This window comes from Bufo gargarizans, chromosome 6 (assembly GCF_014858855.1).
Source record: "Bufo gargarizans isolate SCDJY-AF-19 chromosome 6, ASM1485885v1, whole genome shotgun sequence".
In the NCBI taxonomy this organism is placed as follows: domain Eukaryota; kingdom Metazoa; phylum Chordata; class Amphibia; order Anura; family Bufonidae; genus Bufo; species Bufo gargarizans.
In genome coordinates, this window is record NC_058085.1 from 88913488 (window position 1) to 88935247 (window position 21760).

At 45.5% G+C, this 21760-nt stretch overlaps 1 protein-coding gene across 2 annotated transcripts; it reads right to left on the reverse strand.

The window, feature by feature from the left end:
* Positions 1-1443: 1443 nt before the first annotated feature.
* TP53INP2 (tumor protein p53 inducible nuclear protein 2) lies at positions 1444-21164 on the reverse strand. 2 transcript variants are annotated; one of them, XM_044297463.1, is made up of 4 exons: positions 21009-21164; positions 10266-10538; positions 7303-7612; positions 1444-6521 (listed from the first exon to the last, which is right to left on the reverse strand). In XM_044297463.1, exons 2-4 carry the CDS (start codon positions 10384-10386, stop codon positions 6272-6274), a joined length of 681 nt encoding a protein of 226 aa, XP_044153398.1. In that variant the 5' UTR covers positions 10387-10538; positions 21009-21164; the 3' UTR covers positions 1444-6271. The 2 variants fall into 2 exon arrangements, with proteins under 2 accessions (XP_044153398.1, XP_044153399.1); XM_044297464.1 differs by lacking the exon at positions 21009-21164 and adding an exon at positions 19529-19672.
* Positions 21165-21760: the final 596 nt, after the last annotated feature.

Below are 21760 nucleotides of genomic sequence, written 5' to 3' on the forward strand. Positions count from 1 at the left end.
ACTCTTCATTATCATGCTGAATGCCCTGTACATGATGTAACCATATATGACAGAGTATTATTAGCTATGTTCAAGTGCTCGACATCTCCCCACCCTTTGTGCTATTCTTAATCCAATCCAGGATTACAGGGGGGGAAATGTTTTCCCCCAAGAAACAGCGCCTTGTTTGTCTACTGGTTGTATTTGGTATCGCAGCTCCTACCTATTTAAATGAATGGAGCTCAGCTACAATTCCAGACACTGCCCATGGACAAGAGTGGCGCGTTTTTATTTTATTTTATGTAAAATACTTTTTACTAGTTCTTGCAAACCCAGGAAGTCAAAGAGGTGGTGGGGTCTACAAAAAGTGAGCTAACACTACTGACTATATGTATGCAGCTAGTGCCGTGGAGGGAGGATTCCATGTGTGGGTTCAGTCTAGATGGGATTTGCCCCATGACATACAATACTCTCAGTTGTTCTGCACTTGCTCCGCAGCAACAAGACCACAAACTGGTATGTTTGTATACAGCATAGGGAACCTGAGAGATTGCTACGGAGTAAGTGCAGAGCAACTGACAACAGGGTAATTACCGCGCAGCAAATCCTTTGTGATGGAACTGTAAGTATAGTTAATTCAGTCTAGTCTAGAGTATTATGCTGTATTATTGTACGGGATTATACTGCATTTTTATCTGAATAAGTATAGCGCTGATTTCATACACAACACAGAAGAAAGGCTAATTATAAGTAGATGTTACACAGAAATATAGATTTTTTTTTTAACAATTAATTTTCTTTGTTTTATATATTTTTTTAGTTACTGTATTTTTCATTAAAGGGAGATGGGATTTATTTCTACAGTGACATCTATCTTCTAGATTATTTAAATAGCAGGTAAGAAGTAATAATACCGCCAGTGAGTTGCACACAGTCTAATAAATTGAGGAACATTTGCACGCCTAAAATTTCAGTAATTTGCATACTTTTTTGTTAACAGGAGTTATGCGAGGGGCAAAATATGCAAATGAAAGAGGCTGAAAATATGGCGGCATTAATGTGCCCATAGAAAATAATCTGACCTGGATGAGACAATCTGAAGACGCCCTGTCCAGTACAGTATAATAATAAAGCAGTTTCGATTAGAGATCGCTTTTGATTATCAGAAAGTAATGAGATCACTGCAATAATCAAACAATTGTGACATATTAAATTTAGTACTTCACAATAAAGGGGTTGTCTGGGTTCATTGCTGAACCCAGACATATCCACTTCTTCCCCCACTCAGCCCCTCTGGCATGAGCATTGCCCTGCGCGATACATGGGCTTTTCTGTTTACATTTTTACACTGCTAGGCGGAGGCTTCGGCCTAGCAGTGTTCCCGGTGACATCACCGGTACTGGTGGGCGGGTTTTAGTGCTGCCCTAGCCGTTTTACAGGCTAGGGCAGCGCTAAAGCCCGCCCATTAGTGCCGGTGACGTCACCGGCAACACTGCTTAGGCAGAAGCCTCCGCCTAGCTTACCCATGGAGAGCCTGGTATGTCACCGGATCTCCAGAAAAACACCTTGCCCTGTGCAATACAGCGCAGGACAAGGGAGAGCATCAAAGCATGAAACGTTCCGATGCTCATGTCAGAGGGGTTGAGTGGAGGAGGTGGGGGGAGATACGTCCCGGTTCAGCTCTGAACCAGGACAACCCCTTTAATGGGTCTTCTGTAAGTATACTCAATGTATAATTAAGCCCCCAAACTTTTTTTTTTATAAACCATGTGTATCTAATCCTTACCATTTTTTTCTTTCCAGATTTCTGATTGCCTTAAAAGGCGATGTTCAACCCTTTACAGGTGATGGTCTATACCAGGGCTGGCCAACCTGCGGCTCTCCAGCTGTTGTAAAACTACAACTCCCAATTACTCCCACCATGCCCTGCTCTAGGCTGATAGCTGTAGGCAGACAGGGCATACTGGGAGTTGTAGTTTTGCAACAGCTGGAGAGCCGCGGGTTGTTCAGCCCTGGTCTATACTAAGGATAGGCTATTACTATCTGATCTGTGGGGGTCCGACTCCCCGCTTCCCTGCCGATCAGCTGTTCTGTGCCGGAACTACACAGGTCTGTCCTTTGTGTAGTGGACGGAGATGGTAAGTGCAGAGCAGCTCCCATTGTAGTCCCGCCGCCAGAGCTACTGCAGAACAGCTGATGGGTCGGGAGTGCGAGGAGTCAGACCCCCGCTAATCACATAGTGATCCTGAAGAAAGGCCATCACTTGTAAAGGACTGGACAACCCCAAGTTAAAGCCTGAACAGCTGTGCCTATCTGTTTGCAGAGACACATAGCTATGGTTCAACAGAATAAAACGCTGTTTTTCTTTTTGTTGATCCAAGGCTACTTCCCGAGTTATGATACTTGTTCTTAATATGCAAATTAGGCATTTGGTGCAATTGGGGCGTCTCACTATTGCTCCTTTCGCACCCACGCTTTTCTGTGGTCAGCCCTTCCCTGGCTGCTTTGTCACTTTCTAGCCCTGTCAATCAAAGCAGCGAGGGAGGGGCTGTCCACAGAAAGGGGTGGAGCTTAGGAGCAATTGTGATGCCGTCATTGCGCTAAAGGCCTAATTTTCATATTGACAAAAAGTATCTTAACTCAGAAACAAAGTCTCAGAAGAAAAATTGTATTTTAATAAGGTGAACTACAACTGTGTCTGTGCAAACAGTTGGATGGGGAGGTTGTTGGTGACAGTTTCCCGTTAAAGTGTCCCACTCACCAAAGTGCACAACTTTTTAAGAATTTCTACCCAAATAAAAAATTGCCCATATTTTATTAAATCTGGAGTTAGAGTAGCTACCAAAGTTCAATAATACAATAAGGTTTCCACTTTTCTGTTTTATTGTGGCTGCCATTTTTACAAAAGTGACAACAGGAAGTGCGGCCATATTGGTTGTCCCTTTTTGAACTGGCTTCTTACCAACGGATGGTAACATTGTCACTATTATTAATTGATTATGCTGACATGCTGTTCTTAGAAGCTAATAGAATGGTGACAACCAGTATGGCGGCACTTCCTGTTGTCATATTTGCATAAAATGGCCGAATAGAAAAATGCCTAACAAAAATTACCAAACTATGGCTAATGCTCTTACTTCTGATTAACTGGTTTTGGGTAGGAATCCATTTTTAGAAATATCTTTCAAGCCATGCATCTGTGTGACCCATACATTATCAGGACTCTGTTTCCATTCACTGACTGCAAGTGGAGATCTTGGAAATGGCAAGGAGTAGAAACATGGTACATCTATTCACTAAGCTTTATTTGCATAAAACCAGCAAAATTCTTAAAACTTTCGCACACTGCATTGTTGCATCTCGTTTTAAAGGGCTTGTCCAGGATTAGAAAACCATGGCTGCTTTCTTCCAAAAACAGCACCACCCCTGTCGTGTTGTATTGCGGCTCTGCGCCATTTACTTTAATGGAACTCAGCAGTATTACCGGACATAACCCAAGCACAGGGGTGGCGCTGTTTTTGGAAGAAATCAGCCATGTTTTTTTTTTTCTAATCCTGGAACACCCCTTCAAATTTGCAGATTTTTTATTTTATTTTTTCCAGAACTGATTTTAAAAGAGAGAGGATCATTTTCCTCCTAAAAACTTAAAAACCGCCACACAACTGCATGTGCGGACCCCGCCTAAAGGAATACTTGAATGTATGCCCTTGAACTCAGGAGCTCTACAGAAATTTAGTAGCCATTTTATATGGCATTTAGAATTATTACTCTCGCAGAACTTGTATATGAAGATGTACGTAACAGATTTAACCAACAGAACAAAATGGACGGAGAAATGTATCATTTCCTTTGAGAAAATGGCCGCCCTTTCAGTGTCAGAGGGGGTTAGCAAGACGTCTGCCACTGAAACGGGCAAAGCCACATACAGCTCAACAGTTTGATATCTGCTATAAAGGTGGACCTGTAGCCTACTAACCCGAGGCAGTGATATCGACGGCCAACACATGGCTGAGCACACAAAATGGCTGCCTGCACTTGGGAGTAGGGGGGGGATGGGGATGGGTATGTTTGGTTTAACATGCACACCCAGATAGCTTCCTCACTAGCTGATAGGGTCCCTGAGTCCACACAGAAATGTACATTTCCTCACACACGCACTCGAGTCATTCCTTCACAGAAGTCCGTTAGAAAAGAAAATGAAGCGTCACATCCATCTGGTGGGTGGTGAGGCATCTCATGGGTCACAACCATCGTGCCTATTCCCCGTTTGTGAAAACACCGCCGTCAAATACTCACACATGCGTCATAGTGTCCTAAAATATGTACACGCCACTCTAGTAAGCACCTTTAAAGTGATTATATACAAGTCTGTCAGGTAGGTCGACGGGGTAAGTCACCACCAGGTCATAATAACGTTGTCCATTATACCGTCTCAGTGCAGCTGTTACAGGGTTAATTATGACATATTGTGATGGCAAGTCAGTAACGAGGCGCCCGATTGGCTGGGTTGGTTGTGTATCTGAACACCCTATGGGCGTCCGCCATTGCGAGCAATCGGGGTATCTGCTGCCATTCTCTACCCTTTAATAAAATGGCAGCCGAAATCCGATTGGTTGCTACGGGGGCCGTCATCGTTATAAATCAGGTCACCCGCACCGAGTACATGAGGGACATGCAATGCTCAAGCTCTCACCTCTCTTCCCCCATGACAGTATGGCTTCTGTGACAGAATGATTCACCCCGTGTGTTTACTAGGCGGTGCCAGGAAATTGTACTCAGATTAATCACCAGGTGCCTGCTCAGTAAATACCAGCCCTTAAAGGGGTCATATAGGATTAGAAGAGGTAAGACGCTTTTTCTTTTACCCCCCAGAAACAGCGCCACTCTTATCCACAGGATGTGTCTGGTATTGCACCTCATAGGACAGAAGTCCCAGATTTTACGGTATTTTTTTCAAATTTCCTTTACATTAATAAATTAGTATTTCGCTTAAATATATAGCCATAAATAGTACATGTCTTAATACGTAAGTATATGGTATATGTACTAATATATTAAAAAATAATAAATAGTCATAGGCTAGAGAAGGGGGTCTTTCTAACGACACACTGGGAATTCATCAGCCTGCCCAGAAGCCCTACGTCCTTGCCGTCATCTCTTTCTTCATACGCTCTATCAGGATAGACTCATCGGAATACTTTTCTGCCCCAGATTCCCCTCGCTCCTCCCCTGCTTATCTACATCCACTTGCCATCGTCAACCTGCGCCCCCTTTCTGCTGATGCCAAGCATTGCAGGTCCCTCTGGCAAGTGAGGGGAACGCGTTAGAAACCCACTGTGCATGTTGGAAACCGACGTGGTGGATAGATTGCATGCCATAACCTATGTACTCATTGGAGGAAATTTATCAAAGTTGCTAAGGAAAACTGGCTTAGTTGCCCATAGCAACCAATCAGATTCCACCTTTCATTTTTCAAAGCTCTTTTGGAAAATGAAACAAGCAATCCGATTGGTTGCAAGGGGCAACTAGGCCAGTTTTCCATTACAGCAGTTTTGATAAATGTCCCCCCATGTAGGGGGTAACTTGATTTTTCAAATAAATTGGTAATGCTAATGACTGCCATCAGTTCTAGAGAATAAGATATATAAGACAATATGGTTTATCATTAAAGTTCCTTGTAGCTGGACCTTAAAGGTCTCCTCTAATAGCCATTGATATATTGCCAGGGTCACAGTTACCCTCATGTATTACAACATGCCATACCATTGGCGAATGGGTCACAAATAACCAGAATATCCCATAATACATTTTTTGCTGAATGAGAATGTGAGAATATGAAGAAATAAAAATATTGGGGAGATTTATCAAAACTGGTGTAACAGAAAACTGGCTTAGCTGCCCATAGCAACCAATCAGATTCCAACTTACATATTTCAGAGCTCCTTTGGAAAATAAAAGCTGGACTCTGATTGGTTGGTATGGGCAACTAGGCCAGTTTTCCTTAACACCCGTTTTGATAAATGTCCCCCATTGACTCTCAAGGGTTCGGGTAACTACACGACAAACTGTGTAGGTTACCCCCCCTTAATAAAGACGCTAGTAATGGGATGTACTTACAGCACTGGCATGAGGGGTATGTTTACTACCAGAAAACAAAGAGGGGGACGGGTGGTCTTGTGCTTAGGGTAAGGGAAAGCAGAGGCAAGAGACGGTATTGCCAACCCAGGAGGCAGGACGAGAGATTTCCGGGTAGAGATAATGCCCATGTTCATGTAAACAAGCTAAAAGAAGTTCAGTGGTAGCACTGGCGCTGTCTCGGTTGGCACAGATAATTGCGGTGCCGCACTGTGTTGCGACCCTGGAACTCCCGCGCCAGATTCTGCCTCTGTAGATTTTTACGTCCTAGCTTGCGCCTATCCACCACAGCTTTGGCGCGTTGGATCCTTGAGACTTGACCTACTTTTTCTAAAATAGCGGCTTTGGCAGTAACTGAGGTGGCATGGTGAGGTGTGCGACGCTCCACTCTGGTTTTGGATGGTGACCTGCAGAGAAGGGGGGGTCAGACGTTACAAGGCTAAAGTTGTGATACCTCTAACCCCATTCCTATATCCCGTCTACTCCATGGGGGAGATTTATCAAAACTGGTGCAACAGGAAACTGGCTTAGCTGCCCATTGCAAACAATCGGATTCTATGTTTCATTTTTCAAAGCTCCTTTGGAAAATGAAAGGATCAATCTGATTGGTTGCTAGGAGCAATTAAGTCAGTTTTCCTTTACACTAGTTGTGATAAATCTCCCCCCATATGTAGGTAATATAACTGGCACCACCGCAATATTTATATGCATAGGAAATAAAAATAAATTTGCTTTAAAGCCTATGAACACCTTTGGGGGCAATTTTTTTTTTTTTTATGACTGCATTTTACCCATTTTGGGCTTCGCACTTTCACTTTGTGGCTGTCCTCTAATAAACCTCATCTCTAAATTACTAAAAGGTTATAAACATTTAAGACACATTCGTAAGATAAGAATTGAGCTGTAATGAGTGTTTAGGAAGTCCGAGATAAGGAGCAGTCAGTTGAGCTGCCTGTCAGGAAACAGTAAAAATACAAAGACTATTACTAGAGAATCTCAAGTCTGTACAAAGAAAGGGGCTCACAATTTTTAATGAAGACCAATTGAAAAAATGATTTTTAGCTCAAAATTAGTACAAAGCATCAATAAAAACAATTGCCACCAAAGGTATCCATAGCCTTTAAATTTATAAACGTATCCCCAGGTGCATTCTGTAACACATATTCAGCATAAATGTGTAATACATACCTGTCTCTGGTTATTTCATGGGTGTCTTCCTCCACCACGATGCTGCCAGTAGTGATGTACACAGACATGCTGGGGTGCTCGATGAGGAGGTCTTCCAGTGGACTGCTTCCCAATGCATCATGGCCAGGACCCTCTGCAGTGAAACAGGGGGGAGGGGTAACGAACCAGCTCTCGTCCATCGACTGGGGTGGGATGGGGGAAATGGACCAACCAATCCGCTCACCCAGGGAGTGTGGCAGTGGGCTAGAGTCAATACTGTCCGTTGGGCCTTCTGCCACATCATCCCTGCTTGAAGTTAAGGTGTAGCTATCTGATATGGCCAAAGGGGGTCAAGTTAGGAGTGGAAAGAAAGATGGAGGACCACACACATACGGTGTTAAAAAGAAGGGGTGGGGATGGGAGAAAGGATGGGGAAGTTATTAGTTGCGATAACTATTACAGACGTCATATAGGTGTCTATCCCTACACTATTAACTTCCATATCTATTTGTATAACACATGTTGCCTACATGCCATCTGCATATCAGATGCCATGTCTTCTGGTTTGAAGTAATTGGGTTAATATAATGCATGCAATTGGCTAATACACACATATATTAATATAAAAAGTTAAACTAGTGTATACTTAGAGCGAATACTATACATCTCCAGGAGCCAGAACCTATAGGACTTAGTGCCTAACCTCCAACTGAAAAGAACACTGGGGAGGAGCACTGTCAGCAGTTCATAATGCTCCTCCCTAATGTCCACTTCAGCTAAATTTCAGGTACAATATACAGTCCAAAATGTTGGTTCCTTGAGCCGTATGGTTCCTGCTCTTAGCACTCATTAGTATAACTCCTTATGGCCATATTACAAATGACCTTCAGCAAAGCTTTTACAAGCTGGGCACAGAGCAGGGGGCAGTATAGAACATACAAAAACCTTACTCACTTTTTAAATGTCCTACTCCTCCAGTCCCCACTGGTCTGCTTCATATCCATCGTTCACATGATCACTGACCTCAGTGGTCACATAGGCATGAATGGCCAGTGACTGGTACAGGCCCAACAGAGGCTGGGCCAGAGTGGCGGTGCTGGAGCAGCAGGACATATAAAAGACGAGTAAGTGTTTTTTGTTTATTTTATACCACCCCTGCTCTGTCCCCACTCCTTTATGGCTGGGCTTCCAAGTGGTAGCTGCAACTCCATCCAGTATAAATATGTAGTTTTAACACCATGCTGTTAAGTTAAACATTTTGTGCTTTTTTTTTCAAAGCTCTGTTTCTCTGACACATTAACAGATAAAATGCTATATGCCTGCGGCCACCACTAGAGGGAGCTTACTGCATACTGTTTATACACTGAAATCCATAGTAAACCAGTATACGGAAAGCTCCCATTCTTTCCCTACTGGCCTTGCAGCTAGCCACCAGGTTACCTTTCACTCTATCTATGCAGGGGCTTTGGAGCTCTGGGTCAGAAAAATAGAGCTATAGATGTCAGCTATAACTGGTATCCATCTTCTCCCAGTCTGTAATAAAGAGGATGGATGCATACACGAATGAGTGTAGAAAGTTTAGAGTTTTTTTTCCTGGACTGTGATATGGGAAATAAGTAGATAAAAAGGAGGATATCATGGCGTCTAGAATTAGTTGCTATTTTTTTTTTGTCCCTTTAAAGAGGTTCTATGGGAATCATTTAAAATGGCTGCCAGCAACCAGTCTCAGATTGTGAAAAGAACTGGTTGCAACCACTTGCAGAGCTGTCTAGGGGTGTGAGGGGACGGACCCTCACTACACACTATGCTCCAGCACTTGACGACACTACATATTGGTGAGTTTTCCTGTCAGGCTTTTCAGCCATGATGGCATATTGTAGGCAGGATGACATCATTATCATCTATTGTAGAGAAGTGTAGTGATGCCCTGCCCCTTTACCCCTAGACAGCTCTGCAAGTGGTTGCAACCTCCTTACACTGTAGGACAGGTTGGATGGCGGCCATTTTAAATAATTCCCAGAGAATCCCTTTAAGAACAGTTTACTCCCTCATGGAAAGTTCTGCGGCTCAGGCAAATACTAAGCTGATGGCAGTGACTGCTGTCTCATGCCACATAACAAAATTTGCATGGGTCTTTGTTGCCCATCACAGCGTCATTGGTTTCTATGGCAACAATAACACTTATGTGTGTTCTTTAGTTAATTAGCTTTTTCATTGTCCTTGGAGACAGACAGCGTTAGGCCTCATGCACACGGCCGTACCGTGTGCGTTCCGCATTTTGCAAAACATAAAGTCTGGCCTTCAATAGACCAGTCCTATCCTTGTCCGTGATACGGACAAGAATAGGACATGTTCTATTTTTTTTTTTAGGGCTGGGAAATGGAGGCCCCATTGAAGTAAACGGGTCTGCATCCGAGCCGCATGCGCACCCAAACTACATTTGTGTGCATGAGGCCTTAAGCTGTAAAGATCTGTCATGTTGTCTGAACACAGGCATACAGCCAAATGTAAATATTGCACCTCGGTGGAGGACAGTTGGTACAAAGGAAGTAAAATATTAATTTTAATTTATATTCAGTTTTAATCTATACAGCGATGGTTTAAGAGCGGAGTTCTCCTTTAAGTCCTGCAGATGTTTGCAGTTATTGCATTTGTTTGTGCCGGGCTTTTGAAATGTGTGGTGAAATTAAGCCAAAATTGTGGAAATACTTGAGAAATATCCAGCACTGAGTGGAAACTTTTGCTGCTTCCTGTCACTTCTATGGCAAGCTACGGAACAAGGGCCGCTGGGACATTAAAAGAAACCCTGCCTGGAAACAGAGATAAGTAGCGGTTCCCCTAACCGTTTTCCATAACAAAATAGCATGCGTCTGAGCAGACACACACTGGGTCCAGGACTAAATTTAAGGCAGACCTCTGGAAAACATTTAAGGAATGTTAATTGCGGTCGCTGTGGAAAATAAGCGTTACCCTGCAGTCCTTACCTGGGATGTCGATAATTAGCCAGCCATCATCTTCCTCCTCCTCTGTTATAAAAGCTTTTGGTTCTACGGGGTCACTGGCTGGTCCCTCGCTGAAGAACAGTCGGGTGAAGCGTTGGAACATGGCTGAAGTGAACCTTGGAGATTGCTGGAGGTTATGAGAGTGGAAGCCGGAAGGGGTGTAAACAGGTGGGCGACGTTGTGTGGTGGGGTCAGCAGAGTCCCACTAAAGGATTTGTAAACATGAGGCTTCTGTATGGCTTGGATAAAATAACCCTGCAACGAGAGGTACACAACCGTAAGACAAACAATACACAACACGCAACACGTCACTGCCATGTGCTGTTGGGTGCCTGATGCGCACCGACACTGCAGTGTGCTGTTGGGTGCCCAATGTGACACATCACTGCGGTGTTGGGCGCCTGATGTGACATGTCACTGCCGTGTAGCATTGGGTACCTAATAAGACAAGTCACTGCCATCTGCCTGATGCGACATGTCATTGCGGTGTGGTATTGGGTGCCTGATGCGACACATCACGGTGGTGTGGTGTTGGGTGCCAGATGCGACACATCACGGTGGTGTGGTATTGGGTGCCTGATGCGACATGTCATTGCGGTGTGGTATTGGGTGCCAGATGCGACACATCACGGTGGTGTGGTATTGGGTGCCTGATGCGACATGTCATTGCGGTGTGGTATTGGGTGCCTGATGCGACACATCACGGTGGTGTGGTGTTGGGTGCCTGATGCGACACATCACGGTGGTGTGGTATTGGGTGCCTGATGCGACCCATCATTATGGTGTGGTATTGGGTGCCTGATGCGACACGTCATTGGATACCTGATGTAGTACCATCACTCTTGGACCAGTGTTACTGTTCTATTACATGACTCTCCCATGCACCTCACAATCTCTTTCCCCTCTGCCCAAATCTCGAAGCTGCATCAAACATGGTTCTTTAATCTGACATAGTGTCTACTGAAGACCATGGACAGGCCGTGGACACCAAGTCATCACAATGTGACGCCTTATTTTCCTCATATGACTTAAAGGGGTTATCCCATGATTAATGTAAAATATAAAAACACCATATAGTACGTGACAACCTCTTTCTAACTAGAACCAGCCCTGTACCTCACATGGATCCAGAGATCTCCCCATTCATTGCTACAATTTGCTAGATTTATATCAAGCAGGCAGCCCAAGGGGCTTGTCCTTTCTGCTGCAGCTCAAGGTGTGTGTCCTTTCTGCTGCAGCTCAAGGTGTGTGTCCTTTTTGTTGCAGCTCAAGGGACGCGTTCTTTCTGCTGCAGCTCAAGGGACGCGTTCTTTCTGCTGCAGCTCAAGGGGCGTGTCCTTTCTGCTGCAGCTCAAGGTGTGTGTCATTTCTGCTGCAGCTCAAGGGGCGTGTCCTTTTTGCTGCAGCTCAAGGGGCGTGTTCTTTCTGCTGCAGCTCTCTCCCGGAGGCAGATGAAGAATGGAAGTGAGCATGTGCGGCCTTCTCAGTGAGGCAGACAAAGAAATAAAATAAAAATAACAGCAGTTGGTGCTATACAGATACATTTTATGAATGGCTGTGGCTATACAAAAAAATGTATTACATGCAATTACAACAGTAATCAGATTCAGGTGCTGGTTTGAAAACTGCAGAAAATTTTTTGTGGGACTACCCCTTCCTTCCAAAAAGGGGTTATGTGGAAGGACACAGAAAAGAAGTCCATTTATCTCATTCACACCATGTGATCCCAGCAGCGGACAATGATTCATCTGTCAGTGAAATCTATGGCTGCTCCTACTAAACGCCTGGTTCACAGAATCCCCGAAAACCCCAAAAATGGGTTTCATGCAAATTGTGAAAATTCTACACAGATTTATCCAGCAGCCTGTACACAGTGCAAGGTCAGAGTACACGTAAACGCCACAATATGTCACCTCATCTGCTCCATCCTCAGAACACTGGTATCTTTCATCAAGGGCACAGCCTGACTAATCTCCTTACTGTCTGAGCTGTGACTGCCACAGAAGGCGCCCGCCCGCCTCTCCTGAGCAGATTATTATTTCATCTGGGCCCCCTGCAGGACATCAGGCTGGAAGGAGTTAATGATATCCACCGTGATAATCTGAAGCAGGAGACTTGGACGGCCTGTACTAGTCACAGGGTGGGCTCACCTTACAGCAGCGACTCAAATATGCAGACCTGACTAGGTTCCCTAATTCACATGCTGCAGCGGCTGAAATGTACTGCAGATTGAGGGATCTCTCCCGACTCCACTAGACACATGCACGCCCGGCTCAGCCGAGCATGCATGTGTTCCACACAAGCTGAAAGCCGCTGCCAGACACCTTATCTCTGCAAGAACTAAACCTGAAATCATACATCTGGCATGAGGGGAGTCAGGAAGCCCCATACACATAGATGGTGGGTCAGTCCTGCTGAAATCAACAAGTTCGCATGACATTTAACCAATGTGCATGGTCTGCTTAAAGAGCACCTGCCAGCAGGATCGACCCTATTGATCCAGGCATACCGTCTGATAAGGCTGATCCTGCAGATTAAAACGATATATAAATTGTTAAAATTGTTTCGTTCCTGAGAAATAAAAAGGCTTTTATTCTTCACGCAAATGAGGGCTGGAGTGCATCAAGGGGCGTGGCCTAGCCCCAAAATGCATCTCATTTTTACAGGGCTGGCCACGCCCCCTCAGTGCACTGAAGCCCTCATTTGCATGAACAATAAAAGTCTCTTTTCTCGGGAATGACACAGCCGATTTTTAACAAAACAGGCAACAGTTTAATCAGCAGGATCAATCCTAGCAGACAGTATGCTTCAATACTTTAATAGGGTGGATCCTGCTGACAATTGCTCTTTAAAGCTGGCCACAGACTTGAGGTTTGTGTTGGAGAACTCCGTAAATGTCTGTCTTCATGGATATTTTCCTACTTGCCTGATCCGACGTTCCTCCAGGAGTTCTGCAATACCAGAAGAGTCTATGATTTATGGATGACTGGGACAGGATAGCTATTAGTCACCGAAGCATTTGTCCATGATCAGCTTAAAGGGGTTGTCTCATCACAGACCACCCCCTTTAACACGAGAACCACTGTGGGGATTAACTGATTGCCAAAGGTCTGGCCAAAAAGTACATTTTTGGAACTTCTGGACCAGTGGTGGTCAACCTGCATCATACAGGGATCCTCAAACACAGCCCTAGACTCCGGTTAGGGCAGTATAGCAACCAGCTGGCTAAGGCCTCTTTCTCACGAAGGATACGGATTGGCTCTGGATGCGTTCAGTGAAACTTGCACCATTTTGCAAGCAAGTTCAGTCAGTTTTGTCTGCGATTGCGTTCAGTTTTTTCCGCGCGGGTGCAGTGCGTTTTTCAAGCGTGTGATAAAAAACGGAAGGTTTACAAACAACATCTCTTAGCAACCATCAGTAAAAAACGCATTGCATCCGCACTTGCTTGCAGATGCAATGCGTTTTTCACTGAAGCCCCATTTATTTCTACTGGGCCAGGGCTGCGTGAAAAACGCAGAATATAGAACATGCTGCGTTTTTCACCCAACGCAGAACTGATGTGTGTGAAAAAAATCGAAATGAATGGGTCAGGATTCAGTGAGGGTGCTGTGCTTTCACGTCACACATTGCACCTGCATGGGAAAGACACTCATGTGAAAGACGACTAAAGGGGTTTTTCTGTTGTAGTTTTATATGGTTTTTGATTACACTGTGGGCTTTTTCTGACATAGCATAAAAGAATGCGTGTAATGTGACATGTTCCTCCAGAGAAGTAATTCTAAGAACATTTCCAAAAACAGCTTCTTTAAGAAACAAAGGACTGATGGACAGCACACCCACTAAAGTGTAGGCCATTTTGAAAGTCACAAAATGGCCGCTCATCAAGCTTCAGTGATGCTGAAGGTCAAAGGCATCGATAAACTAAAAAGCTGCGTTGTAGGTGCCAGGTGTAGTTTACAACCTATGGACCACAATATACCAGGTTGTAATACGACCCTGCACTGAAAGATATCTCGCAAGTTCAACCTACAAGCAGGATGGAGACACTGGCGTAATGTCTGAGGTGAAGGTTCGCCTGGAGGAGAACATGACACTTGAGCTCACAAACTGAAGGCCTAACGCCACTGAAAACACAAAACAATTCACCCTCATGTCCCGCTATGGACGCCCCTGCTCGGTATACTGCTGGTAGGTCATATTTAAAAAAGCAGACACTGAAATAATAAGATACAGGACACAATGTACTGAGCCCTCAGCTGTGCACTGAGGATGGCGGCCCTGGCGTAAGTGAAGGCTCAGTACATCTAAAAATACAGGCCAGCGTACAGAAGTAACCTTCTACCTGACAGCAGGGTTGGTGCTGCTCTACTTTGCATGTCCTCTGTCCAGTGTTGTGACTAGGGAAAGGTCAGGCCGTGCCCAGGAGCCACATCGGAGGACATGATCGGTCAGCATTGGACGTCACACCGCTATCCATCGCCAATATAACTAAAAGCCATTCAGTATTTATATATCGGCCTGTACCTGTGACCGTTCTATAGGCCCAGAGAACATACAGTGAACTGAGGGTAGGGAAATGAAAATCCGCTGACCTCAGGGCTTATATGAGGCGAGCATACTTACCAACATTTCTGCTGGGGTTGTCCTACAAAAAAATATTCTACAGTTTTCAAACCAGCACCTGGATCTGAATACTTTTGGAATTGCATGTAATTAAAAATGTATTATAGCTACTGAGTTATTCAATGACATCTATCTGTATAGCGCCACCTGCTGTTTGCTCTTTTTCTATTTTCTTTGTCCTGCTCACTGGGACAGAAGAGCATGCTCAGTTTCATCCTTCAACTGCCAACAGCAGCAGCAGAAAGGACACACCCCTGAGAGAGGACATGCCCTCTAAAGCTTCGGTCACGTCTCCATTAGGAGATCCGGCTGGCTGTTCTAGCACAGAGCAGTCTGCGATTTCTGGCATAAATGGTGCATTTGCGCCAGATCAGGCAGCTGGATCTCCAAAATGGAGATGTGAACACGGCCCAGCTTGAAATAAATCTAGCAGAACAATTGTAGCAATGATGAGATCTCTGGACCCATGTGAGGTACAGGGCTGGTTCTAAGTCTGTTAGAAAAGTATTGTCATGTAATATAAGATCTCTGAATTTCATTTTACACCAATCATGGCATAACCCCTTTAAGTCTGCATTTGGACATGACCTCTACACTCCCGCTAAAACCCGCTTCTGGGTGACAGGCTATAGACACGAGATATACACGGCCAAGACAAGCATGTTCCATTTCAGAGTTTAGATATTCTACCACTAATTGAATGCCCACCTTTTAACACTTCATACAGTTTTTCAATCCATCCTGTACTGTTTAATTTCTTTATAATGCTCATTTTATTTATTACTTTGACTTTTGTGATAAACCCCCGCCAGCCCGCCATAGACAAACAAGATTAAATACTAGTAGAATACAGACACCACTAGAGGGAGCTATGGTGCTTACAGCATACTGTTCTATTATAAACATATAAACTGTATGCACCAAGCTCCCCCTAGTGGTGGCTGCATGCAGATAGAATTCTATCAATGTTATCTATGTTTAGAGGGAACCTGTCATCTGGAAAATGCAATGTGCAGGAATGATGTTACATAGCAGGAGGAGATGAGCAGATTGGTATATACAAAGAGTGAATATAACTTGTAACTGATTGAAGTCTCTGCTCAGTCTAGGTTTAGGAGTCCTGCAGGCGGAATCACCGATTAGCTTCTCCTGCTCTATAACATAATGCTGGCAGATCAGCCAATGCTTGTTCAAGTGACAGGGTATTTGGGGCTTAAAGGGGTTGTCTAGTTTAAGCCACTGGGATACACCATTACTAGCGGAGGTCTGACACCAGCACCCCAGATCTACACAGCACTTCAACCTTGTAGTGATGGAGATGACTTCCAGTGATGGAGCTAGACCTGAACAGCTGATCTGCAGGGGTACAGGGTGTTGGACCCCCGCTGATCAGCTAGTGATGGCCTATACTCAGGATAAGCCATTAGTTAGTAAAAGCTGGACAACCTTTTTAAAGGGAACCTGTCACCTGATCCCGAGAACGGGTATTCTGCACCCCCGTGGAGGTCCCCTGAAATGAATGGAGCACTAGGCGGAGCGAATGGAGCACTATGCAATTGTGATAAGTGGGGATCTCAGTGGTAGGACCCCCCCAATCTGATAATTATCCCCTATCCTGTGGATACGGCATCACTTTACCCCTTTAATAAAACAGAAAAAAAAAAACAGAGCTCTGATCTCCATAAAAATATACAATGAAACTAATCAGCACTGGATTCTGAACCTATCTGGATGAGAAAAACAAAATGGCGTTCAAGGATGGCTGTTCACCATAAGAACTGAAGCGTGGCTTTCCAAACAGCAACCTGGCAATTTGCGGTCCCCAATGCACAAGCAACGTCCGTGCGGCGGCCGGGACGGATCGAGACCCACCGCAAAAAAATAGAACAATTTCTATTTTTTTTTGCGATGCGAAGGGGACGGACAGACACACAGCGGAAGCACTCCGCTTCCGCATCTCCGTGAATGGGCCGGGTGCTCGTGTATTGCGGACCTGCCATATGCGGGCTACAATACGGCCACGGGCACACAACGTTAGTACTCCTAAATTTCTAGGTGGAATAACAGAGGAATTAGATAATGCAGAGATCTACAAATAAAATGACCCCAAATTGTAATTTCACGGGGAATCCTCCCAGGTTCATATAAGTACATGAGGGACAATCCTCTGTGTGTGTGTGTCTCAGGCACAGTACCGATCAGTAATACGGCAGGGCGCATTGCGATGACCTAGTATGGATCACACAGCTGAAGGTTCATCCCAGTGTATCAGTTCAGATACAGTTGCAAGAAAAATTATGTGAACCCTTTGGAATGATATGGATTTCTGCACAAATTGGTCATAAAATGTGTTCTGATCTTCATCTAAGTCACAACAATAGACAATCACAGTCTGCTTAAACTAATAACACACAAATAATTAAATGTTACCATGTTTTTATTGAACACACCATGTAAACATTCACAGTGCAGGTGGAAAAAGTATGTGAACCCCTAGACTAATGACATCTCCAAGAGCTAATTGGAGTGAGGTGTCAGCCAACTGGAGTCCAATCAATGAGATGAGATTGGAGGTGTTGGCTTACAGCTGCCCTGCCCTATAAAAAACACACACCAGTTCTGGGTTTGCTTTTCACAAGAAGCATTGCCTGATGTGAATGATGCCTCACACAAAAGAGCTCTCAGAAGACCTACGATTAAGAATTGTTGACTTGCATAAAGCTGGAAAGGGTTATAAAAGTATCTCCAAAAGCCTTGCTGTTCATCAGTCCACGGTAAGACAAATTGTCTATAAATGGAGAAAGTTCAGCACTGCTGCTACTCTCCCTAGGAGTGGCCGTCCTGTAAAGATGACTGCAAGAGCACAGCACAGACTGCTCAATGAGGTGAAGAAAATCCTAGAGTGTCAGCTAAAGACTTACAAAAGTCTCTGGCATATGCTAACATCCCTGTTAGCGAATCTACGATACGTAAAACACTAAACAAGAATGGATTTCATGGGAGGATACCACAGAGGAAGCCACTGCTGTCCAAAAAAACCATTGCTGCACGTTTACAGTTTGCACAAGAGCACCTGGATGTTCCACAGCAGTACTGGCAAAATATTCTGTGGACAGATGAAACCAAAGTTGAGTTGTTTGGAAGAAACACACAACACTATGTGTGGAGAAAAAGAGGCACAGCACACCAACATCAAAACCTCATCCCAACTGTGAAGTATGGTGGTGGGGGCATCATGGTTTGGGCTGCTTTGCTGCGTCAGGGCCTGGACGGATTGCTATCATCGAAGGAAAAATGAATTCCCAAGTTTATCAAGACATTTTGCAGGAGAACTTAAGGCCATCTGTCCACCAGCTGAAGCTCAACAGAAGATGGGTGTTGCAACAGGACAACGACCCAAAGCATAGAAGTAAATCAACAACAGAATGGCTTAAACAGAAGAAAATACGCCTTCTGGAGTGGCCCAGTCAGAGTCCTGACCTCAACCCGATTGAGATGCTGTGGCATGACCTCAAGAAAGCGATTCACACCAGACATCCCAAGAATATTGCTGAACTGAAACAGTTCTGTAAAGAGGAATGGTCAAGAATTACTCCTGACCGTTGTGCACGTCTGATCTGCAACTACAGGAAACGTTTGGTTGAAGTTATTGCTGCCAAAGGAGGTTCAACCAGTTATTAAATCCAAGGGTTCACATACTTTTTCCACCTGCACTGTGAATGTTTACATGGTGTGTTCAATAAAAACATGGTAACATTTAACTCTTTGTGTGTTATTAGTTTAAGCAGACTGTGATTGTCTATTGTTGTGACTTAGATGAAGATCAGATCACATTTTATGACCAATTTGTGCAAAATCCATATCATTCCAAAGGGTTCACATACTTTTTCTTGCAACTGTATATTAGTGTAGACAGGAGCCACCGGCTGTGTGAACAGACCTCGGTCCTGACCGGCCACCGATCAGCTTCTAAATGTTGACATTCACTGACAGCAAGCGCAGACTAAAAGGACAAAGCAGATCAGAACGTTGCGTAACGTTTCATCATGCAGTAATTAAACTGACAGCTAATACCAATGCTCTGTATATACCGCCAACAGTGCACACTGTGTACAGCCGGCTCCAGAGCAACCGAGCCAAAACTGCCTGCCCTGTGTCAACACCTCCGCCGCCATCAACCCTCCTTAAGAGATTTGCTTTAGGCAAAAGGAATGCAGTGACTATATGGTTAACCCTTTGTATACAAACCGCCGTTATGGATATATTATACGGTAGAGCTATAAAAGCGCATCCATAGGAAAATTCCCCCCCCCCCTCCACACAGCTGATGCTGAAGTCCTCCTGCGCGACTAAATAAAGACCACCGAGACAACCTTTGAACTTCACAGGCTACGACTTGCCGGACAGACTCCGTCACCGTGTCCTGAAACGCGCCAGCGCCACAGGACATATGTACTCGGGCGTTAACCCCTCCAATGTCAAGTCGGCTGCTGGGGTGGGGGGTCTGGATGGTAAACAGCTTTATTTAGAGGAGCAGGGTTATTCTCAGCACATCCTGGAAGTTCAGTGGAGGACAGGCATGGACGGCGTGACGTTCAATGTCATATGCAGATGAGACGCACGTCACCGGATTCTTCCATGTGAAATCCAAGGAAGGTGGATCCTGTTTACAGCTGCACGGATCCGCTGTAGGTAGAGATGTCTCCCGCCAACTAAGGGGGTCCCCTAACGTCTCCCACCGGGGGTTATGTTGATTGCGTGCATCTTCTGACTCCTCCCACTGATTAGTTTAGCCCCTCCTCTAACTTTTTCTACTGTTTACACTGTATCCATACGTATCCTACAGAAATGACTGGCATCCTTAAGAGGTGACCTAAATATCTGCGCCCTCGTTAAATGTCATAGGCCGCCGTCTGCGTAAAGGGAGAATAATTGAGGGAGCCTGAGGGAGATGCGGTTAACCCCTTCCTACCCGGGAGAGAAGAAGCCGGATAAAGTATCCCTTTCGCCTACAGCGAGGGGTTCGGATTTGATGCAGTGGGGGGGGGGGGGGGGGGGGGGCGTTCAACGCTCGGGGCTGGGATCGGCACAGAAGACACCTGACTGTCATTTACGATTTCCATAGAAGGACTGAAATTTCGAGCAGATTTCTCCTGCAGATGACACCCCACCCCCTGCAGAACGTATCCAGGGCTCTTAACAGACCCGGATTACGGATTTGCATACTGACAGACCAAGCTGGGAGGGGGGGTGGGGAGGGAAGGCTTGGGTCACCAGATCCAGGGACATTTGTGTCCTCTATAGCATTGGGAAATCATGACCTGCTAACCTTCCCCTGTTAGGAGGACCAGGTGTAACAGACGGAGGGGAGAGGGATACATAGGGATGATGGGGAGTGGGATCCGTACAGCTGAGGGGTTAGAGCCCACCCCGGATCAAGAGGAGGAGAGAAGCAGAGGGGGAGGGAGAGGTACAGATGGAGGAAAGATGATCAACTACAGGGGCAGGCGAGAAGAAGAAGGGTGCAGGACGGACACAATAGGGCACCGAAAAACAAAGAGCCCCCCACACAAGGCACCACCGAGGGGGCAATTGGCATGCAAGGGCAGGGTGCAGAGGGAAGCGATCACAAATGAAAGGGAGGGGGTGTGCATACTGAAATGTAAAATCATGAAATCCAATACCCAGCCTGGACTAGTCCTCAGCATTGTTCTCTGCAAACATACAAAGGGTTAAGACACAAAGATGTCCTTATTCTCTACCCCCCCCCCCCTTTTTTTTTTTTCTCTTTCCATTGTCACCTATGACAACATCTGGTGCCTGTGACATCACAGGGAGAGGCAAGAAAACAAGAGCCTGCAATGCCACCACAAAGGTTACAGCCATGTATATACAGTACAAAGCATCAATACAGAATACAGTGACTATTAACCCTTACAGTAAGTCCAGACACCGCCTGGCAGCGCTGGACGAGCCATCAACACCCTCCAGCGTCCATCCAGCCCACCGTATAAAGTTCAGGATATAAATGCAATGATTTCATATTTCCTGCAGCACCGGGGAGCTGGAAGCTCAGGCACCGGGCAGGGGCAGTCACCTTACCGTGCAGCCGTCCGCGTATACAGACACAAACAACGTCCAGGGCAGGCGCTATACAGAAGGCCAGTTGAGGTAGATGCACAGTACTGTATACAGGACAGCCTCTGCCGGCTCAATCATTAGAACGGCTTCAACAGCTGACAGCTACGTCACACATACACAGCCCCCGGGCCACGCCTCCCCCGTGACGTCACGCTCTGCGGGTGAAGGAGAGGGAGGAGTGAGGCGGGGGGAGTGTAAACTGCGGTGACGTCATAGCAGTGGGAGAAAGGGCGGTGGAATGCTCTTCTGTACCGTAGTATTAGCTCCCATGGCATCTGGATAGCAATTTTTAGCATTTTCCAGTGCTCCTAGAAGGCTGTGAGATCTCTGATAGAAGGATAATTATCGTCAGCCAGGGGCGTAGCTAAAAGCTCATGGGCCCTGGTGCAAGAGTTCAGCTTGGGCCCCCCCCCCTCAGTGCTTGTTGGAAAGGGGCAGGGGAGCACATAGCCTTCCTGCTGCCTGAGGCAAACATTGAAAGGGCACCCTCTCATGATAAATTCTTGACTTAACCCCTTCCCTCCAGCCAGAGGTGTAACTTGACCAGCCAGCACTTTCTATAATACCGGTGTCTTGTTATACAGCACAAGGGTCTTTGGGCCCCCCTCAGGCTCCTGGGCCCGGTAGTGACTGCTACCTCTGCACCCCCTATAGCTACGCCCCTGGTCGTCACTATTAGGAGTCATGCACATGACCATATGTATTTTGAGGTG

Bases quoted from the DNA above. Each gene is read 5' to 3' on its own strand.
- TP53INP2 (XM_044297463.1), bottom strand. From the start codon at position 10,386: ATGTTCCAACGCTTCACCCGACTGTTCTTCAGCGAGGGACCAGCCAGT. The intron at 7,613-10,265 runs GTAAGGACTGCA...TGGCCATATCAG, and splicing joins GCTAATTATCGACATCCCAG to ATAGCTACACCTTAACTTCA. The intron at 6,522-7,302 runs GTATGTATTACA...CCTTCTCTGCAG, and splicing joins CATGAAATAACCAGAGACAG to GTCACCATCCAAAACCAGAG.